At 46.8% G+C, this 21,831-nt stretch overlaps 1 protein-coding gene across 6 annotated transcripts in view; it reads right to left on the reverse strand.

Annotated features, from left to right (window-relative positions):
- Nucleotides 1-13,229: 13,229 nt before the first annotated feature.
- Nucleotides 13,230-21,831, reverse strand: part of EPHB2 (EPH receptor B2) — a 122,243-nt gene continuing 113,641 nt past the window's right edge. For all 6 annotated transcript variants that reach the window (XR_013214687.1, XM_077260504.1, XM_077260506.1 and 3 more), the window contains one exon: nucleotides 13,230-15,536. Coding sequence is in view for 5 of the 6 variants with exons in the window: in XM_077260504.1 (XP_077116619.1) it covers nucleotides 15,428-15,536 (109 nt within the window). In the remaining variant the exon portion in view is untranslated. The remainder of the gene's footprint in view (nucleotides 15,537-21,831) is intronic.

The following is a 21,831-nucleotide window of genomic DNA, read 5'->3' on the forward strand; positions in this document are numbered from 1 at the left end:
AGCAGTGAGAAGGAGCAGAGAAAGTGTTAGCAGGTGGGAGCAGGAGAGGACGTGAGGTGTCTGTCTGTGCTTGGAGACAGAGGATTGTATGTTGAGGAACAGTTCTGAGGAGGTGAGATGGATGGGGAGGATTGAGGAAGAAATGAACAGTTCCTTACTAGGTGTAGGGATTAGGGGAGTTTGCAGAAAGTGAAGAATTATAAGGGTGAAAATAAAAAGAAACATTGTTTACAGTGACTGGCCAGTTACCTTCAGTTCCCTTTTGGTTCAATTCTGGTTTTAATTCTACATTAATCTTCACACTTCTAGGACACACTTCTAGGAATCACATTACAGACTAAAGTCATTGCAGACTTGTACTATGCAATATATGTACAACTAAGTGCATTCAGATGTGAAGCAGAGCGGAACGGTCTCTGCTCATCTTGGTCAGAGAATTAAGAGTGGACCAGAAGCATACAATCAAGCCAAAGTAAACAAGGTTATAAATAACACTGTGGTAAGCTGGGGTTAGCTGAAAGGCATACCATGTGAATGCTAGGAGCAGAGGCGAGTCTATGTGCAAAGCTGGGTGATGTACTATGTGCACTTCATAGACAGACAAGGCAGGAGAGCAGGATGGAGAGCTGGGTGCATGAACATACCATGTGAATGCTAGGAGCAGAGGAAAGTCTGTGTAGAAAGTTGGGTGATGTATATTGTATGTATATTGCAAACAATATGGAAGAAGTCCTGTCTGCAGATTGCCCCATACAAGTGCAACATAGAAGTGTGGAGCTATGAATTAATCCAGAATTGAATCAGAAGGGAACTAGGTATACAGTCACTATAAACAAATGTTTCTGTTTTCACTCTATTAGGCCGGTGTCACACTTGCAAGTTCAATGCGAGAAACTCGAGCTCAAGTCCCGACACTGCCGCCGGCACTCAGAGTTTGCGGCTGCATGTATTTCTATGCAACCGCACACTCCAGTTCCAAGTGCCGGGACTTGATGCAAGATTCGCATGTTTCTCGCATTGAACTCGCAAGTATGACCCTGCCTTATAATTCTTCACTTTCTACTAACCCTCCTAATCTCTACAGCTAGTAATGAACTTAGTCATCTCTTGGTCACTTGCCACAGCAAAGCAAACCTTTCTTCTCATCTCTCATATCCTCCGTCTCACAACTCTAAACAGCTATTCAATAATTTCAATTCTCTCCTCAGTCCCCCAGCACATCCTCCCTCTCCACACATCTCAGATGAAGACTTTGCCTCATTCTTCAAACATAAGATTGATATTAGAGAAAGTTTTGACCTACAACCTCCACAGCCCCTCCTCCAAAACCAACTTCTCCATTATAGATCAACTTTGTGCTCTACTCTCAAGATCACATCTGTACACTCTTCCCAATCCCTCACCTCATCAGTCTTCATTCCAACTGCAGTGAAAATATTTATTTGTAGGCGATGTATGACTGGCAGTAAATTAGCATCTGTTCTTAGGCTGCAGCTCTTCACAAAGGTCATAACCTATGTTATGTATCACAAAGGTAGCTTTTCTGGTCTCAGACCCCAGGGTGCCTCCAGAGAATGCACAGTATTGGAACCATTTCACACCTCTGATGCCTTTGAAGGAAGACACCAAATGGGACCTAGTGCAGCTTTACACTTCCTATTTACTATGGGAAAGAAAGGCTAAGAAAAGAGCATTTACAAAATAATGTATTCATTGGCAAAGGGGCCATGGTCCAGTCACAAACCAGGAATTAGAATATTAACATGAAAGGCTAGTCTGGACATCTGGTCTCCAGGCTAAGTCTATAAAGTGGGCCCTCCACAAAGAAATGTGATCCATTTCATATCCCCCCTCAAGGAAGAGAATACCAGACTGCATAGTCTAGATATCTCTGTAAGTTTATCCCTTTTATTTTATAACTGTTTTGCATATTTGTATGTCCCTTTTTATTTCCATATTTTTATATCCTTTTATTGTAAGCACTGTACATTTTCTATTAAAACTTTAATAAGTTTGAACCTTGTATGCTCTAAAAGAACCGTTAACCTTAGAGTGTGTCACACTGCTGATTGGCAGACAGTAGTAGTATTTCTGGGACTCATCGCCAATTTGTTCGGTGAGTGGTGGCAGCGTGTGAAGCAGGGTGTGTAGTCTGTGTCAGGGTGTGATTTATACTGCAGCATAGGACAGAGGTTGAATGCTGGATTGATTGAGTGAGAGGAGATAGATTAACCCTTGCAGGCGCAACCACGAATCTCACAGGGTACGTGACACCAACATTAACCCATCTCTTCAATCTGTCATTAACAACTGGTGTTTTCCCCTCATGCTTCAATCACACCTATCCTCAAAAAGCCCTCTATTGACCCATATTCTGTATTTAGCTATCGCCTTATATCACTTCTTTCCTATGCCTCAAAATTACTGGAACAACACGTCCTCTTGAACTGTCCATCCACCTCTCCTCCTGTTCCCTCCTCGATCACTTACAATCTGTCTTCCGACCACATCACTCCACTGAAACTGCCCTAACTAAAGTTACCAATGACCTATTAACTGCCAAAGCCAAGCAACACTATTTCCTCCTCCTGTACTCGTTTTTGACAGTGGACCATTCCCTCTTACTATACACGTTTTGATCTGTTGATAATACAGACTTGGCCCTTTGTTGGATCTTATCTTATCTCTTGGAATCACAGACTTGGCCCTATTTTGGATCTCGTCATTCTCAACAGACCGAATATTCAGCGTCTCCCACTCCACCTCCTCGCCTTGCCCCCTATCTGTCAGAGACCCACAAGGTTCAGTCGTAGGCCTCCTGCTCTTCTCCATTTATACCTTTGACCTGGGATTGCTCATAGTCTCATGGCTTCCAGTATCGCCTCTATGCTGATGACACAGATCTACCTCTCTGGACCTGATATCACCTCCCTACTAACCAGAATTCCAGAATGTCTGTCCGCTATTTCATCCTTCTTCTCCGCTCGATTTCTAAAACTTAATATGGACAAAACAGAATTTATCATCTTTTCCCTATCTCACTCGACTCTCCCAACGACCTATCCATTAAAGTAAATGGCTGCTCACACTCCCCAGTCCCACAAGCTCGCTACCTCGGGATAACCCTTGACTCTGATTTCTCCTTCAAACCACATATCCAAGCCCTTTCCACTTCCTGTCGACTCCAACTCAAAAATATTTAACAAATACGTACATTCCTCAACCAAGAATCTGCAAAAACCCTAGTCCATGCACTCCTCTCCTGCCTTGACTACTGCAACCTCCTGGTTTATGGCCTCCCTTTTAACACTCTTGCACCCCTCCAATCAGTTTTAAACTCTGCTGCCCAACAAATACACCTGTCCCCCTGCTATTCCCTGGCCTCTCCCTTCTGTCAATCCCTTCACTGGCTCCCCATTACCCAGAGACTCCAGTTCAAAACCCTAATCATGGCATACAAAGTAGTGATGAGCGAATATACTCGTTACTCGAGATTTCCCGAGCACGCTCGGTGGTCCTCCGAGTATTTTTTAGTGCTCGGAAATTTCGTTTTTATTGCCACAGCTGAATGATTTACATCTGTTAGCCAGCAAGTGCATGTGTGGATTCCCTAGCAACCAGGCAACCCCCACATGTACTTATGCTGGCTAACAGATGTAAATCATTCAGCTGAGGCAATAAAAACGTAATTTCCGAGCACTAAAAAATACTCAGAGGACACCCGAGAATGCTCGGGATATCTCGAGTAACGAGTATATTCGCTCATCACTAATACAAAGCCATCCACAACCTGTGTCCTCCATAGATATGTGACCTCGTCTCCTGGTACTTACCTGCATGCAACCTCCGATCCTCACAAGATCTCCCTATTGACTCCCCTCTTATCTCCTCTTCCCACAATCGCATACAAGATTTCTCCCACGATCCCTTTTACTCTGGTACTGTCTACCCCAACATACCAGACTTTCGCCTACCATGGAAACCTTCAAAATGAACCTGAAGACCTACCTCTTCCAACAAGTCTACAACCTGCAGCAATCCTCGTTCCACCAAACCGATGCACGACCAGCTCTGCCCTCACCTACTGTATCCTCATCCATCCCTTGTAGATTGTGAGCCTTTGCAGGCAGGGTCCTCTCTCCTCCTGTACCAATTAGTGTACTCCTTTTTATTATGTACACCCCTCCTCACATGTAAAGTGCCATGGAATAAATAGCGCTATAATAATAAAAAGCTCTGTAATGTCTTTTGAGGTTTGCAAACTACTATTGTAAGTTTAACAGAAACTCCTCGTCGATAGACAAACCCCTCACTGACATGACAAAGAAAGTTACAGACTTCTCAAGGTGGTCCAACTATGCCCATCAGGAATTTTCTTTGAAGAAAGGCTTTTCCACTGCTCCTAAGGCCCCGTCTCACATAGCGAGATCGCTACTGAGTCACAAGTTTTGTGACGCAACAGCGACCTCAGTAGCAATCTCGCTATGTGTGACACGTACCAGCGATCAGGCCCCTGCTGTGAGATCGCTGGTCGTGTCGGAATGGCCTGGACCTTTTTTTGGTCGTTGAGGTCCCGCTGACAGCGCTGAATCGGTGTGTGTGACACCGATCCAGCGATGTCTTCACTGGTAACCAGGGTAAACATCGGGTTACTAAGCGCAGGGCCGCGCTTAGTAACCCGATGTTTACCCTGGTTACCAGCGTAAATGTAAAAAATAACAAACAGTACATACTCGCCTTGTGATGTCCGTCAGGTCCCTTGCCGTCTGCTTCCTGCTCTGAGTGCCGTACAGTGAGAGCACAGCACAGCAGTGACGTCACCGCTGCGCTCTGTGCTCTCACTGTACGGCACTCAGAGCAGGAAGCAGACGGCAAGGGACCTGACGGACATCAGAAGGCGAGTATGTACTGTTTGTTATTTTTTACATTTACGCTGGTAACCAGGGTAAACATCGGGTTACTAAGCGCGGCCCTGCGCTTAGTAACCCGATGTTTACCCTGGTTACCCGGGTGCTGCAGGGGGACTTCGGCATCGTTGAAGACAGTTTCAACGATGCCGAAGTCGTTCCCCTGATCGTTGGTCGCTGGAGAGAGCTGTCTGTATGACAGCTCCCCAGCGACCACACAACGACTTACCAACGATCACGGCCAGGTCATATCGCTGGTCGTGATCATTGGTAAATCGCTATGTGAGACGGGGCCTCTATTCTTATTCAACCCAATGTTTCACAACCATTTATTGTTGAGGTTTATGCCTCTGAGGTGGGGTCAGGGCTGTGTTGTCTCTTATCCCCTGGTAAGTGGCATCCATGTGTCTTTTTCTTGAAAAAAATATGGTTGGCCGAAAGGAACTATGATGTAGGCAATAGAGAACTTTTGGCCATCCAGTTGGCTTTTGAGGAGTGGTCACATTTTGTAGGGGGGCAGTCCACCCTGTCACTGTCATTACTATCCTAAAAATCTGTTGTATATCAAATCTGCTAAACGTCTTAATAATAGACAAGCTAGATTGTCTTTGTTATTTTTTTTTTTACTAGGTTTAATGTTCTTGTCACTTACCCACATGGTATTAAGAAAGTCAAAGCTAATACTTTGTCTCGAAGTTTCCCTGGGGGTAATTGTTCAGATGACTCCGTCCCTATTTTACAGGAAGGGGTGGTCATCTCTGCAGTGTGTTATGAGCAGAAGAGGTATTCAATGCTCAGGAAGATGGCCCTGCTTGTCCTTCAGGTAAATTATTTGTACCATTGCATCAACATCATAACGTTTTAGGGGCACATCATTGCTTGGCTCTCGATGGTCATCCAGGTAGTAAAGCAACCTTGGACCTCATTTCTCATAGTTTTTGGTAGCCAAGGTTGTGTTGGGATGTTTTCAACTTTGTGTCTTCCTGTAATGTCTGTGCATATTCTAAGATCCTGCATACTTTTCTGTCTGGGGCTTTTCTACCGTTAACCATACCTGACCGGCCACAGACACATTTAGCCATGGATTTTATTACAGATCTTCCTCCTTTGGTAAGACTGAAACCTTAGTTGTCGTGGAAAGGTTCAGTAAAATGGTGCACTTCATTTCTTTACCTGCTCTCCTTAATGCTAAGACCATGGCTCAGGTGTTTGTCAACAATCATGAAGCTTCATGGGGTTCCCTCCAATGTGGTGTCAGATCGGGGGACAAATTCTGGAAGATATTTTGTTCTTGTCTATGGATGCATCTATCCTTTTCTTTGGCGTTTCATCCTCAAACTAATGGGCAGACTGAATGGCAAGCACAATACTGCATAAGGAACGTGCCTCTGACTGTGGAGCCCATATGACAAAGGCTAATAAAATGTCAGAGCCCAGTCCCCCCTTCACATCTCTCCCCTTGATGATGCACTAATTGGGATGCCCAGCAGCCAATGGTTATTAAAGGGGAAGGCTCCTACGACCACACCTACAGGGGTTAAATGTAGGTGTCCAGGCCAGTAACTTTCCCCTGCCGGACACTGGGAAGCTTGGGGGGGTCGGAGTCCCATGTAGATCATACACGGGATCCTCCGTGGTGGAAGTGGAGAGCTAAGGTTCGGAACCGCTTGTTGGCCAACTCGCCTGTCAATCGTGGACAGGATCTCGGCGATGAGCCGCCCGTTATGAAATGTAATTAGCTTTTCTCTGATGTAATTAATAAACTGTGACCAACCTGTTCAACCCACCTAGGCCTGTCAGTGTTTTCATTACGGGATTGGTGGGAGGGGGGAAGGCACTGTTTGACGAAACCCAGGTCTCCACAGTCCGTCTAAACCAAAGTCTGGAGTCATACCTCAGGTGTTGTGTCAGATAACCAGGTGGATTGGTCATCTTTTCTGAGTTTGCTTTAAACAATCGTCACAGCAAGTCCACTGGTAAGTCACTATTTTTTGGTGCACATCGTTTCCATCCTAAGTTCTTCAGGGGTTCCTGGGGAGGAACAATTTTCTTCATCACTCTCATCTGTATGACAAGGGGTTCAGAACAACTTAGAGATCATAAGGGACAGATACAAATGCAAGGCTGATAAGAAATGGTCTTTAGGTCTGGACCTGGGTGTGAATGATTTAGTATGGCTGTCCACCAGAAATATTAAACTGAAAATTCCCTTCTGGAAATTAGGTCTTAGGTTCACTGGTCCTTACAAAGTGATTGCCGTAATTAACCTTGTGGTCTTTCGTCTTGAGGTTCCACTAACTCTTAAAATCTGCGTTTTCCATACATCTTTGCTCCAAAAATATGTAGCTCCTGTGAAGCAGTCACCTTTGCTGCCGCCACCAATTATTGTTGATGGGTTTCAGGTGGCAATAGTTGTGGATTCTTGTATGGTTCGCCGCTCTTTACAATACTTGGTGCACTGGAAGGGGTATGGTTCCATGGAGATGATGTGGGTAGCGGCATCTAAAGTTAATGCCAGTAAACACATTTGGTCCTTCCATGCGGCCCATCCAGATAAACCCAGTTCCGAGGGTGCAGTGACCCCTCGTAGAAGGGGGACAACTGTCACGAGGGTGTCCAATGCCTCTGATAGACCTGGTGTGATTTGTGTCCCCTATTAAATGGATTTAGTTTCCTCTGGTGCAGAAGAGGTTAATAACTATCTATGCTGGTCACAAATATGCAGCCCCATTTCAGCTGTTTCTGATCTTGTCATTACCTCTTCCTATAAAAACTGGTCAGACCTTCTTGTCCCTGCTGGCGAAAGATTTGTCTTCTGCTGTGTGCTAAAGCTAAGTGGTTAAAGTAGAGTTGTTGTAGTAGTGATCTGTGGTTTGCTGTAGTACAGTGGGTACAGAAAGTATTCAGACCCCTTTAAATTTTTCACTCTTTGTTTCATTGCAGCCATTTGGTATATTCAAAAAAGTTCATTTTTTTTTCTCATTAATGTAAGTACACTCTGCACCCCATATTGACTGAAAAAATAAAAAATTTAGAACTTTTTGCAAATTAAATAAAGAAGAAAAACAAATATCACATGGTCATAAGTATTCAGACCCTTTGCTCACTCATATTTAAGTCATGTGCGGTCCATTTCCTTGTAATCCTCCTTGAGATGGTTCTACTCCTTCATTGGAGTCCAGCTGTGTTTGATTAAACTGATAGATGATTTGGAAAGGCGCACACCTGTCTATACAAGACCTCAGCTCACAGTGCATGTCAGACCAAATGAGAATCATGAGGTCAAAGGAACTGGCCAAGGAGCTCAGAGACAGAATTGTGGCAAGGCTCAGATCTGGCCAAGGTTACAGCAGAATTTCTGCAGTACTCAAGGTTCCCAAGAGCACTGTGGCCTCCATAATCCTTGAGGGTATGTGCACACGCTGCGGATTTTGCTGCGGATCCGCAGCAGTTTTCCCTAAGTTTACAGTACCATGTAAACCTATGGGAAAAAAAAACCGCTGTGCACATGCTGCGGAAAAATCAGCGCGGTAATACAGCGGATTATTTTCCGCAGCATGTCAATTCTTTGTGCGGATTCCGCAGCGGTTTTACACCTGCACCAATAGGAAACTGCAGTTGTAAAACCGCAGTGGAATCCGCAGAAGAAACCATGATAAAATCCGCAGTGAAAACCGCAGTCGTTTTGCACTGCAGATTTTCCAAATCCGCTGCGGAAAAATCCGCAGCAGAATCCGCAACGTGTGCACATACCCTGAATGGAAGAAGTTTGGGACCACCGGAAGTCTTCCTAGATCTGGCCATTCAGCGAAACTGAGCAATTGTAGGAGAAGAGCCTTGGAGAGAGAGGCAAAGAAGAACCCCAAGATCACTGTGGCTGAGCTCCAGAGATGCAGTAGGGAGATGGTAGAAAGTTCCACAAAGTCAACTATCACTGCAGCCCTCCACCAGTCGGGCCTTTATGGCAGAGTGGCCCGACGGAAGCCTCTCCTCAGTGCAAGACATATGAAAGCCCGCATAGAGTTTGCTAAAAAAAAAAACAAATGAAGGTCTCCCAGACTATGAGAAATAAGATTCTCTGGTCTGATGAGACGAAGATAGACCTTTTTGGTGATAATTCTAAGCGGTATGTGTGGAGAAAACCAGGCACTGCTAATCACCCGCACAATACAATCCCAACAGTGAAGCATGGTGGTGGCAGCATCATGCTATGGGGGTGTTTTTCAGCTGCAGGGACAGGATGACTGGTTGTCATTGAAGGAAACACTAATGTGGCCAAGTACAGAGATATCCTGGATGAAAACCTCTTCCAGAGTGCTCTGGACCTCAGACTTGGCCAAAGGTTCACCTTCCAACAAGACAATGACCCTAAGCACACAGCTAAAATAACAAAGGAGCGGCTTCAGAACTCTGTGACCATTCTTGACAGGCCCAGCCAGAGCCCTGACCTAAACCCAATTGAGCATCTCTGGAGAGACCTGAAAATGGCTGTCCACCAACGTTCACCATCCAACCTGACGGAACTGGAGAGGATCTGCAAGGAAGAATGGCCGAGGATCCCCAAATCCAGGTGTGAAAAACTTGTTCCATCATTCCCAAGAAGACTCATTGCTGTACTAGCTCAAAAGGGGCTTCTACTCAATACTGAGCAAAGGGTCTGAAGACTTATGACCATGTGATATTTCAGTTTTTCTTTTTAATAAATTTGCAAAAATTACTACATTTGTTTTTTTCAGTCAAGATGGGGTGCACAGTGCACAATAATGAGAAAAAATGAACTTTTTTGAATTTACCAAATGGACGCAATGAATGGAAAAAAAAAAAGTGAAAAATTTAAAGGGGTCTGAGTACTTTCCGTACCCACTGTACGTGTGTTTACTGGTCCCAGTTCCCCTTTAGTTTATTCCTTACTGTCCCTACCCTCCTCCCTATTGTTGGTTAGTGCTTTTGTGCGATATAGGTTTTCTGCTATCCCTGTTTTGTCTTTGTGCCTTGTTTACCTTATATTTCTATCCCATGCTTCAAGGGATGGGACTGATCAGGGTTTAACATAGTAAGGTCGGAAACTTGGAACTCTCTACCTACAACAGTACCCCCGGGATAGAGATAGTTAGGGTCCACAGTTTGAGACCCCCTTCCTTACCGAAGACAGTCACTGCGTGACAGTTCAATATGTTAAAAATAAATTGTTGCAGAAAGAACACATTTTAAAATTAGTAATAGCGATTCTTTTTGGTCAGAAAAAAAGTAAAATAAAAATGTGAAAAACAGACATTTCCTTGATTTTCCCATTAATATCACTTGATATTGGCAAAAGTGTAAAAAATATATATAAAGAAAAATTATTTGAATATCTGGCGAAGAACATTTTTACAGCTCTTTAAACAACACTTCCATAAAAAAACAAACAAACATGTCCTTGATGATTCTTCTAGTTTTTGGTAAAATTGTCTCCAGGTTTTAGTTCAGTCCTCAGGCATTCTGAATGCGTTTGGTTCAGTTCTTCATGATACTGAGGGTTTTTTTTTTATTTAGTCCTCCAAGTGTTCATTGGGCATTTCTTTCAATTCTAATTTGTAAAGCGCTGCGGAATATGTTGGCGCTATATAAATAAAATTATTATTATAAATTATTATTAATTCTCAAAAGATTCTCCAGGAGTTTAAGTTTCAGTCCTTGGTGATTCTCTACATCTTCACTTCTTCTGGATTCTTTAGATTTTTGGTTTGGTCCACAGTGATTCTATAAGTATTTAGTTCAGTCCATGAAGAGTCATTACATTTTGGGTCCACTCCTTGGGGACATATCAGGTATTTGGCCCAGTCTCTGAGATTCTCCTGTTTTTTTCTCAGGAGACATTTTAACGAATGGCTTTTTTCTTAGCAGCAGTGATACATTTACGATTCTATTAATGGTGGTGATTTTGATGGGTCAGGGAGCGATTATCCTGTAATCAGCAAGTGGTAATATGTGCGCTGTATGGTACATGATCGTTGACAGGATTCTGCATGGCTGACTGAGCCCAGACTCATTAAAGTCTAATATACATCCAGCTTCACAGGTCACGCCAGTCCTGGTATGGCTTGGACATAATTAACTGATCTAAAGTCTGTTTTTAACTCATTGTGTTTAAGAGAGAACAGATCTAAGTAAATGTCTGATGTTCTTCATCACCCAATAACACTGAATATGAAGACAAAGTAGATGTGGGTGGCAGAGTGTCCCACGACGAAAGTTAAAGAGACTGTTCTGCAAACTTAACAACAATCCCAAGGGTTGTAGTTCTTTATATGACTCTATACAGTAGCAGAAGTCACAGTTCTCATTCACCCCTGGAATACAGGAGCTCACAATCTAGTAGATGAAGCTGTGAATGTTATGCCCTCAGAAACTGCTGTAAAGTTATTGAAGCTTCCATCTTGCCCTGACAATCCCTTTCCAAAATGGAGATCGAGAAGGTCAGAAGAATGCAACATCATCCTGGACCGGAGAACTCATACAGTGGTCTCTGTTACATCTGAAACCCATTGCGTCTCTTGGATGAACATGGCAGGGCACAAATAGTACATACAGTGCGATAACTAGCAGCTACAGTGGCGTCAAGACTAGATCCACCACTGAACATGTTTATTGTCCTAGCGTCTAGACAATGTCATATGTGCGTTGTGACATGCAAAATAACACGTCCTGCAATGGGCGCCACATCTGTCATTGAGTCTTGTAAGAAGCGGGGTTATGTGGCGGTCATCAGATAGCGCTTGAGGCCTCCCACTCTCTAAAAGCAGAGCCTCCTCTCCTGTGCTCTTTTCTGCCAGCTTTGCAATGCCGCACTAATTCTTGGCGCTTTTACTGAATCCCTGGTCTCCAGATTGAGAAGCTACTCGCTAGATCTGGCAGATTCCCGCCCCCGTATCCCGCGGCGCTGTCGCTTGATGCATATTGAACTTTCGAACTCGAGACAAAATTACGATAAAATAAATGGGTCCAGATTAGTTTTTTCTGTGCCCACCGCCCTTCTGTGTGGCTACATGTGCGAGTCACTCAGAGTTCAGTGCCCTTTTCACATTCTCTCTATAAAAGGGACATTCGGAAAACCATCACATACAATATCTGTCATCCCATCGGCAGCAGCCATGCATAAATAAGCTACAATTTCTGTAGAAAAGGGCGTCCGTGCGAGGAATGAACACCTTCCTATACCCAGATTACCACCTCTCACTGACCCCTTGTGTCACCTGTGGCGGTTTACGGCCATCGTATACAGGACCTCTCTTTTGGCTCTTTCTGCCTGACCAGACTGATAGATTGTGACCGGCCGCGGTATGATTAGCGCAGTTGGTGTGAAGGGGCCGTCAATGCAGATTGAGGTTAATTAGAGGCTCCTCCATTAACAATGAGGCCCATTATGCAGTGGAGTGAACGGTGACCCTGAACGAGGCCTTCAAACACCCAGCCCCCTGCACTAAACATCTCACATTCCCTAAACTGGGTCATGGTGAGAATCCTACACAAGTGATGATGTTGTCTGGAGATAATGGCCACCGTCCTTAGCCGAGCCCAGATGGTGGTTACATTGTATTGTTAGAATAAGTGAGAAACGATATTCGCCCTCCCTGATCCCCTGCAGGACTCGCCCGTCCCACAGAAATCTCTGCGCAGCCTGGCTCTGGCTACAGTGATGACCCATCTCAGCCATGACGTGAGGGTCTCATACTGAAGATGATGGCTGCTTCCCCGGTATTAGTAATAGGGGCGGCTGACAACCTTTCACATATGATGCACAGGCTGGTTGTCAGCAGTAATAGAGGATGTGCTGTAGTATCAGGTGTGGAGCTCATGTCTGATCACGTACGCTGCCTTTATAGCCCCCGCACCTACAGTGACTGCACCCCATCATTGTGGCTGAACATAGGCCACAATTCATACTTCATTAGATAATGCAGGGCCCAACCATTATTCTGACTGAATGCAATGTTGTGTTTCAAAGTTCTCCTCTATAGACGCAATGCGGGGCACAGGCGGGTTTGAGGCATGGGCGGGATGCCAGGGAACTGGTGCGATCGAGGCATGGGCGGGATGAAGGGCACGGGTGCAATGCAGCCACTCAATTTGGGGCGAGATCTCCTCAGCGCTGTGCGACATCACATACATTTACGCCTCGTTCCCTGGTTTGTTGTTCATGTTTGGAAGAGCCTATGAGTGGTCTTTGATCTTGCGGCCTGTTCTTAGTTAGGCATGGGGTGGATTAGGGGCTGTGGTCACCCACTTTCTCTGGGGGCAGGTACATGGACAATGATGACACGAGGCATTGTGACCACACGCTCTTATAAACAGTCTTTATTTCGGCTATTGCCAGGAAGTTGTGTGGTGATCTGCGCTCCTCGCTGCTCTCCCAGGGTGGAGCGACTGGACGAGACTCACAGTGTTGGTGTTTGTCATTGCTTGTGGGGTGGATGCCATGGTAAACCTGACCGAGACCCCGATTACATCTCTGCTACTTTATATGCTGGTGAGATTCTGGATGCCCGACCCACCCTCACCTCAGACAGGACAAGAATGGACGACTCCCGCCACCCACATCTAAGAACACTGAAGACATAGAGGCGCTAGAGCTAGACAGGGGCCACCCGCTGTGGACTTGGTTCTGGCCAGTGTTCTCCAGCAAAAACATGTGAGACGCTGGTTACTGCTGTGTATTCTGTCACATCCAGAAACACATCACAAAGGAAGCTCAGACGCCGGATGGCCAGGGATGCCCCCAGCCACCATCGCCCCCCGAGGAGACTAACAAGCAAATGAGAAACGTTACTCCGACATGAGAAAGAAGATCTGTTGAGACAGGATTCACAGTGGGCAGCAGTGCTTGGGAAGTCATGCTCGCTCTCCCCCCCCCCTTCCCCCCCAAGAAGCTGTGACAACCCCATACAATAGGGTCAACTTGAGCCATGAAGACACTGCTCCATAGCCATGGACTACATGTGGTCAATGCTGGGTATCACTCCAGACCTCAGCACCCCGACTGGTAGATCGGGACACGGCCTTTATCACATCCGCCCCTCACTAATCAGTGCAGCCCTGTAGATAGGGAGATGGCTCCATAGTTTGGTCCTGGCCATCTGTGTGGAGGTCTAACCACAATCCTCTTCAGACTGGTGCCAGGTACTGGGAGATGCGGCCATGCTACGCAGGTGTAATGCAGAAGTCAGACTATATTGATGACAGGGGAACATGGCAGGCACCAGCCTCCAGTACGGCTATAGCAATGAATGATGGATTAGTCCCACCATGATAACTGGGAGGAAGAGGTCCATACTGGCACCATTACATCTCCTCCTGCTGAAAGATTCGCGAGGCCATGAAGGGAGCATTCAATTCTCACTGCATGCTACTCCATGATCCCAACTACAACCACTGGGGCAGAAAGAACTGACACAAACGCAACCATTTAATGTAGAGGAGTCTAGGCTGTGGTGAGGAACGTCTGCAGGTGGAGGGGACCTGAGATGGACGTCTCCTGCAGATCATCCCTAGACACAGCTGAAGGCATTGGCTGTGCTACCCTGGTACCCATGGGGTTAATCTCGCCATCGCCCAGAGCTGGAAAGCTTATATAATAAGCTGCAGAGCGGGTGACCATGGAGTGGTCCATGAGGAGGCCACCACTTGCCAGACCATGGAGGTGTAGGTGATTGGTCTTTATGTCTATTTTTCATTCTCTCAGGAGACCGATATCCAAAAAAACGTACAAAAAGTCAAATTCTTGTAAACAAAGAAACAGATCTCCGGACGACGACATTGACAACAGTGTTCACACTTCATAGTTCTGCCCTTCATGGACATTAACGGGAAAGACGTCTAAAAAAAGGGGGTTTGGCAATTGGTGAGGTGCTGATCGCGGGGTCTGCGCCCATGACATGGATCACGTCACTTGTGATGGATCCGGGGATCGGAATGTGGGGAAATGCAGAAAGCGCAGAACTCACAAAACACGGAGGATTGGTAGAATGGACGCCTCCCATTTATTACAAACACTACAAGTCTCAGCGACGTCTTCCGTTTCATGGAAAAAGCTGCTTCTAGATAATTCTTGGAACATCTTCAAGATGAAGAGCTTTATCTTCAGATGGAGCAGGTCCATTTAATGGAAATTAGCTCATCTGTCGCTCAGGTCACGCCAGGGACGAATGGCGCCATGCTGGCCACGTACCGCGCTCTTAGGACCTCTGCTCCCGCTCCTCTGGCTACCGATGGAGGCAGGAGCCCAATCCTTCAAGCATCATGTCTTATTGTAAATTGTGATCTGTACAAACCCAAGCTGAATGTCCAGAGATATCCTTCCCATCGGCCCAAGTGTGACCCTTCCAGGGAAGCTCTGCGGTCCGGGCGGCTCGGGGACCACGGTCCTGTCCGTACCAGGTGCATTAGAAAAATGTCATTGTACCGGGGGTCGGGAGAGGAGGGAAGGCTCACAACCCAAGTACATCGGAAGTGTGAGGATGAGGAAGCACTCGCCATTCTGCTCAGACTTCCACTGACTGGATCTGGTTCATCTGCGCTCGCATCACCTGAATGCTGTTGAGGATTTTCTTCTGGTGACCGGCCAACGTGACCCCAACCCGAAGGATGTCTCTGAAAGAAAGTACAGAAGCCAATAGTGAGACATAGGCTGGATGTACAGGCCGAGCCCTGACCACCCTTCTACAAGAGAACAGAAGATGCACGCCCCGGGAACAATGGCCACCGCCTCACACCAAACATGTGTCAATGGAAGCCACACATGGGTCACAGAAATCAGAGCCAAATCTACAGCACAGCACGTGCAGAAAGCTAGGGGAGCCTATGGGTCCCTGCAATGTGGCTCCAGACCAGGCGCCATCCATCACACTAGTGTGTAGAGCTATTCCTAATGCAGGCCTATTCGGGAGGCACAATCCTGACGGAGCTCTCTGGTGGATACCTCCAGATTTGGGCCTCTGTTCCTCCATGTCAGGGCAGTTTCTCAGCTGCTCAGGGAAGGTCCATCATCATCTCTTTCCACTGTCTCTGTGGTGAAATATGTGTATATATATATATCTATATGTGTGTAGTGGCATATGTCTAGGGTTATATGTGTGTCTAGTGATAATGTAACATCTGTCCTGAAGGCAAGTCGCACCTAGGTATTAACAGGTACTTCCTTGCGATTAGTAGACATTGTGTCTCCCTATCTCACCAGGAGGTCTAACTAGGGCCAAGAAGAAAAGCAACATTTGGCACCTTCTAGGTCTTGGAGGGGAGACGCTAATTGTGGCCTGAGGGAATCTATCCCAAAAAAACCTTTCCACAAGAGAAAATAATATATTCATTGGGGGTGCGGCCGTGGCCCAATCAAACAGGCAGCAGTTATGATATTGGCCTGAGGGGCCGGTCTAGAAACCTGACCTCAGACCAAAGTTATAAATTTAGGCTGCAGACAGAGAATTGTGTTCACATGTTGGGGGCAACCTGAGAAGCTGGTGTGATCCAATCTACATTCGTTCTACCCCAGGGAGCAGAAAGCAACTACCAGTTAGATAATTTCTGTAAGTTTCTCCTGTTTATTTTGATACTGTTTTGCATAAGTTGTATGTCTTTTTATTATCATATTTTATTCTTATTGTAAGCACTGACCCTTTTGTTATTAAAGTATAAAACTTAACAAGTTGAACCTTGAATGTTCTAAAGAATCCATAGCCTAAAGGTGTGTGAGTGATAGACATATTTTTATTAGTATTATTATTAGTCCGGGACTCATCGCCCATGTATTCGATGAGTGGTGGCAGCGCGTATGAGCGGGTGTGTGGCCTGGGTCGGTGTGTGATTTATGCTTCCATTACAGCATAGGACAGAGGTTGAATGCTGGACTGAGAGTGGGGATATAGATTAACCCTTGCAGACACAACCCAAGTCACGTGTGAGAGCGGGCACGTGACGAATAAGTGACACCACGGAGAAGGGTAGTGTGACAATTGGTGGCAAGCGGTGGGATAGAATTATTTCTATTAGAGCATTAGTGCATGATTTAAGCAATTATTCCCTGTACTAAAGAATTGGTATCCATGCGAGGAGTGCACCAGTTCTTCAAGGTTCAACTCAGTGCTTACTTAGACATACTTGCAAACAGTTTCCCCTCCCCGTTTTTCTTTTCTATCTTTTATTTGGCAAAGGCTGTTCATCGATATGGCAGCCCAGTACAAGAAGCAGAGCAAAGAGGCTCTGACCGACCTCTGTGAACAGAGAGGAATAGAGACAGCCGACAGATCCAGGGAGCTGCTGATACGCACCCTGGTCGAGCAGGACATGGAGCAAAGTGCTGGAACATCTGGGCAAGCAGAGAGTCCACCTCAGAGAGACCCAGCAATGCCAGCTCTTGCACCGGAGATGCCTGATGGAAATGTCAGCAATGCCAGTGCTGAGGAGCCTATGGACTGTACTTTGCAAATGGACTTACAACGGCTGGGAACAAGTGATCCCAGTCTGCGCATGCAGCTGATTCTACAGTACCGACAGGCTGCAGACCGACAGGCTGAGAGAGAGGCTGCAGAACGCCGTGACCGGGCTGAGAGAGAGGCTGCAGAACGCTAGGCTGCTGCTGCAGAACGCCGTGAGGAGAGAGCTTTCCAGCTTCAGATGGCTCAAATAGAGCGGGGTTTCAGTCCTCAGATAACCCCCTCCCAGGACATAAATCTAAGGAGACCGCGTCTAGAAAACTTCCCTGTGATGGAGAAGGATATGGACTTAAGATACTTTCCTGCGGGGATTTGAAAAAACCTGCAGACAGTACCATCTACCCCGTGAGCAGTGGGCGCAGTATCTAACCCCAGGGTTGAGAGGCAAAGCCCTGGAAGTTTTTGCTGGCCTCCCACCAGAGCTAGATGCGAACTATGAGGCCATAAAAGAGGCCCTGATCAGGAAATACAACCTGACACCAGAAGTGTATCGGAGAAAGTTCCGGAACCTACAACGTGGATCAACTGACAGCTATGCAGATGTTGTGAGCACCTTGAGGACCACGTTCCACCAATGGATTAGGGGACTTTCTGTTAACAGTTTTGAGGACTTAACGGATCTTATGGTCAAGGATCAATTTCTTCACATGTGCCCCACGGATGTACGACAATTTGTGTGTGATCGGGAGCCGCAAACTGCGGATCAGGCTGCAAGGATTGCGGACTGCTATGTGGCTAACAGGACGCCTGAGGTGCGGAAGCCATCGGGATTCAGCTGGAGGGGAGGTAAGCCAAACGGGGACCCTTCTCCCTCTGCCGGCCGATCACCAGTGCTGTCCAAGCCTACCTTCTATGGGGCCCCGGGGAATAGACATTCTCTACGCGATGCACGCCGGTGCTTCTCCTGCAACAAAGTGGGACATGTTAGCGCTGTCTGCCCTGATAGGGAGAAACGCCCAACTACCACCACAAAGCCGTCTGTTACCCCATCGTCTGTCCTCTTTGTAGCCGGCTCTGATGCGAGGGCGAATGAGAACTGTCAATCTGTCAATGTTGGCAATAAAGTCACCATTGGTCTCAGAGACACTGGGGCAGAGGTGACCCTGGTGCGTCCAGCCATGATAACCCCTGCCGATATCATACCAGGAAAGACTATGTCTATAACCGGGATTGGAGGGGTCAGCCCTGCCGTGCCCATGGCCCGTGTGTACCTGGACTGGTGAGCAGGGAAAGGACTGAGAGAAGTGGGAGTATCAGAGGCTATTCCCACCAATGTGTTGCTAGGCACGGACCTGGGGAGGATGGTGTCCCACTATGTTCCTCCCTTGCAAGTAAATGATGCAGAGAAGGTGGAAGAAGGAGACCCACCTGAGGTCCCGTGCGAGGAGGGAAAATGTCCCAATGCACAGGACTGTAATTATGTGGCAGCTGTGACCCGGAGTCAGGCTGCGGCTCAGACTCGGGCCCAGAGATTAGAGGATGAGTCTCAGACAGAACTGTCAGGACAGGAGGCCCATACTGTGGTCCCGGAGCCTCCATACATGGCAGACCCACCAAGGTCCCGGATAACAGACATTGAAAACTCAGCTTCAGACCAGGGCCTGGCAGTCACACTAGGCCAGGGCCTGCAGGCTGACCGTCAGAGCTTCCAGGAGGCCCTGCAGACAGATGTCAGTCTGGAGGAGCTCAGATGTCTTGCAGACCAACCCCCTGCTGCTTCTGGCAAAGAGAGAGTATACTGGGACCAGGGCAGACTGTATACAGAGACTATCCCCACGGATACTACAGAATCTTGGGACTATGAACGGCGGCTGATCGTCCCTTATCCATTTAGGGAACAATTATTGAGAATTGCCCATGAAATTCCTTTGGCCGGACACCTTGGAATACAAAAGACTAAAGCTCGCCTGACACATAACTTCTATTGGCCCAAGATGGGGACAGATATTGCCAATTACTGCCGATCGTGCGTAGTTTGTCAGAGAGTTGGAAAGTCTGGGAATATACAGAAAGCTCCATTGATACTACTGCCTGTGATCGATGAACCTTTCCAGTGGGTGGCTGTGGATATCATAGGGCCTCTTGCAATCCCTAGCAGCTCTGGCAAAAAGTACATCCTCACAGTGGTGGACTATGCTACACGATACCCGGAAGCTGTGGCACTGTCCTCCATGCGAGCACACAAAGTGGCGGATGCTTTACTGACTGTATTCTCTCGTGTGGGTTTCCCCATGGAAATGTTGACCGATCAGGGAACCCAGTTCATGTCTGATCTGATGGAAAGCCTCTGTGAAAGAATACAAGTACAGCATGTTGTGGCCAGTGCCTATCATCCCCAAACCAACGGACTCTGCGAGCGTTTTAATGGAACATTAAAGCAAATGCTCAAAATGCTGGTGGAGACTGAAGGGAGAGACTGGGAGCGGTACCTCCCCCATCTGTTGTTTGCCTACAGAGAGGTACCCCAGGCGTCTACTGGATTCTCCCCCTTTGAACTGGTCTATGGGAGGAGGGTCAGGGGGCCACTTGATTTGATTAAGGACTGTTGGACGGGCGACCCAAGAACTACTGGAGTCTCAGTGGTCGAATATGTACTGCGACTCAGAGAGAGAATGCAAAAACTGAGCAACCTTTCCCATGAGAACGTGACCCAGGCCCAAATCAACCAGAAGGTCTGGTACGACCGTAATGCTAGACTGAGGGCCTACGAGGAAGGGTAGAAGGTTTGGGTGTTGGTCCCTACGTTACAGAATAAATTGCAGGCCGCATGGAAGGGACCATACACTGTACATAAGAGGCTGAATGATGTTAATTATGTGGTGACACTAGATGAGCAAGCAAAGCGTCAGAAAGTATTTCATGTAAATATGTTACATAGATAGATGAGCTGTTAGAGCAGCTAGCTAAAGCATCATACCTTACCATCATGGACCTGAGTAGGGGATACTGGCAGATACCCCTGACCAGAGAAGCTCAGGAGAGGTCTGCCTTTATAACGCCATTCGGGCTGTTTGAGTTTCTGGTGATGCCCTTTGGTATGAAGAATGCCCCTGCGACCTTCCAGAGGTTGGTCAATCACTTATTGGAAGGATGTGATGGTTTTGCCATCGCTTATCTTGATGATATAGCCATCTTTAGTGATTCTTGGGAGGAACACCTCGTACATCTTTCGCAGGTGTTGCAAAAGCTTAAAACTGCAGGTCTTACTGTTAAGCCAGGGAAGTGTCAGGTAGCCATGCGGGAAGAACAATACCTGGGACACCGGGTGGGGGGAGGACTGCTAAAACCGGAGCCAGGGAAGGTAGAAGCCATTACAGCCTGGGCCACCCCACGAACCAAGAAGCAGGTACTGTCCTTCCTGGGTACGGCTGGCTACTATAGGAGGTTTGTACCAAACTACAGTGCTCTGGCCAAACCGTTAACTGATCTGACCAGGAAGAGACTTCCTAAAATTGTCTCCTGGAGTCTTCAGTGTGAGGAATCATTTTCTGCCCTAATGTCGGCATTGGTTAGTTCACCCGTCCTGCAGGCCCCAGATTTCACTCGCCGGTTTGTAGTGCAGACAGATGCCAGCACCTATGGGCTAGGTGCAGTTCTCAGCCAGGTGAACCAACAAGGAGAGGAACACCCAATTCTGTACCTAAGCAGGAAACTCCTGCCCAGAGAAGTGGCTTATGCCACCATTGAAAAGGAATGTTTGGCAATTGTGTGGCCTCTGCACTTCACCGTGATCACAGATCATAACCCATTGAGTTGGCTCAACAGAGTAGTTGGGGACAATGGGAAATTGCTTAGATGGAGTTTGATACTTCAGCAATATGATTTCACAATTCAGCACAAGAAGGGAATGTTCTAAAGAATCCATAGCCTAAAGGTGTGTGAGCCTTATGAGTGACAGACATATTTTTACTAGTATTATTATTAGTCCGGGACTCATCGCCCATGTATTCGATTAGTGGTGGCAGCTCGTATGAGCGGGTGTGTGGCCTGGGTCGGTGTGTGATTTATGCTCCCATTACAGCATAGGACAGAGGTTGAATGCTGGACTGAGAGTGGGGAAATAGATTAACCCTTGCAGGCACAACCCAAGTCACGTGTGAGAGCGGGCACGTGACGAATAAGTGACACCACGGAGAAGGGTAGCGTGACAGTCTCCATTTTGGGCATCTCCACCAGAGTTGCTATAACATCCTCTTCTCTACAGAGCCCCAGCGTCCAAATCAGACGGCCATAAAGGTTCTGTTCATTGTAAGATACTTTCTATGCAGCCACATAAGACTCTAAAAAGTCAGACACAACCTCTTAGACATCGAAGTCATCATCGAGAAGAGAAGTCACAAGTCATAACTTGTTGTCCGTTATCAGTACCTGCCCTGTGTCACCCACTGGGTGCGCCGTGCAGCTTCATGATGGAAGTTCAATGTGCGGAGAGCATGTAATACTGTGTATATAGGACC

This window comes from Ranitomeya variabilis, chromosome 4, assembly GCF_051348905.1.
Source record: "Ranitomeya variabilis isolate aRanVar5 chromosome 4, aRanVar5.hap1, whole genome shotgun sequence".
Taxonomy (NCBI): domain Eukaryota; kingdom Metazoa; phylum Chordata; class Amphibia; order Anura; family Dendrobatidae; genus Ranitomeya; species Ranitomeya variabilis.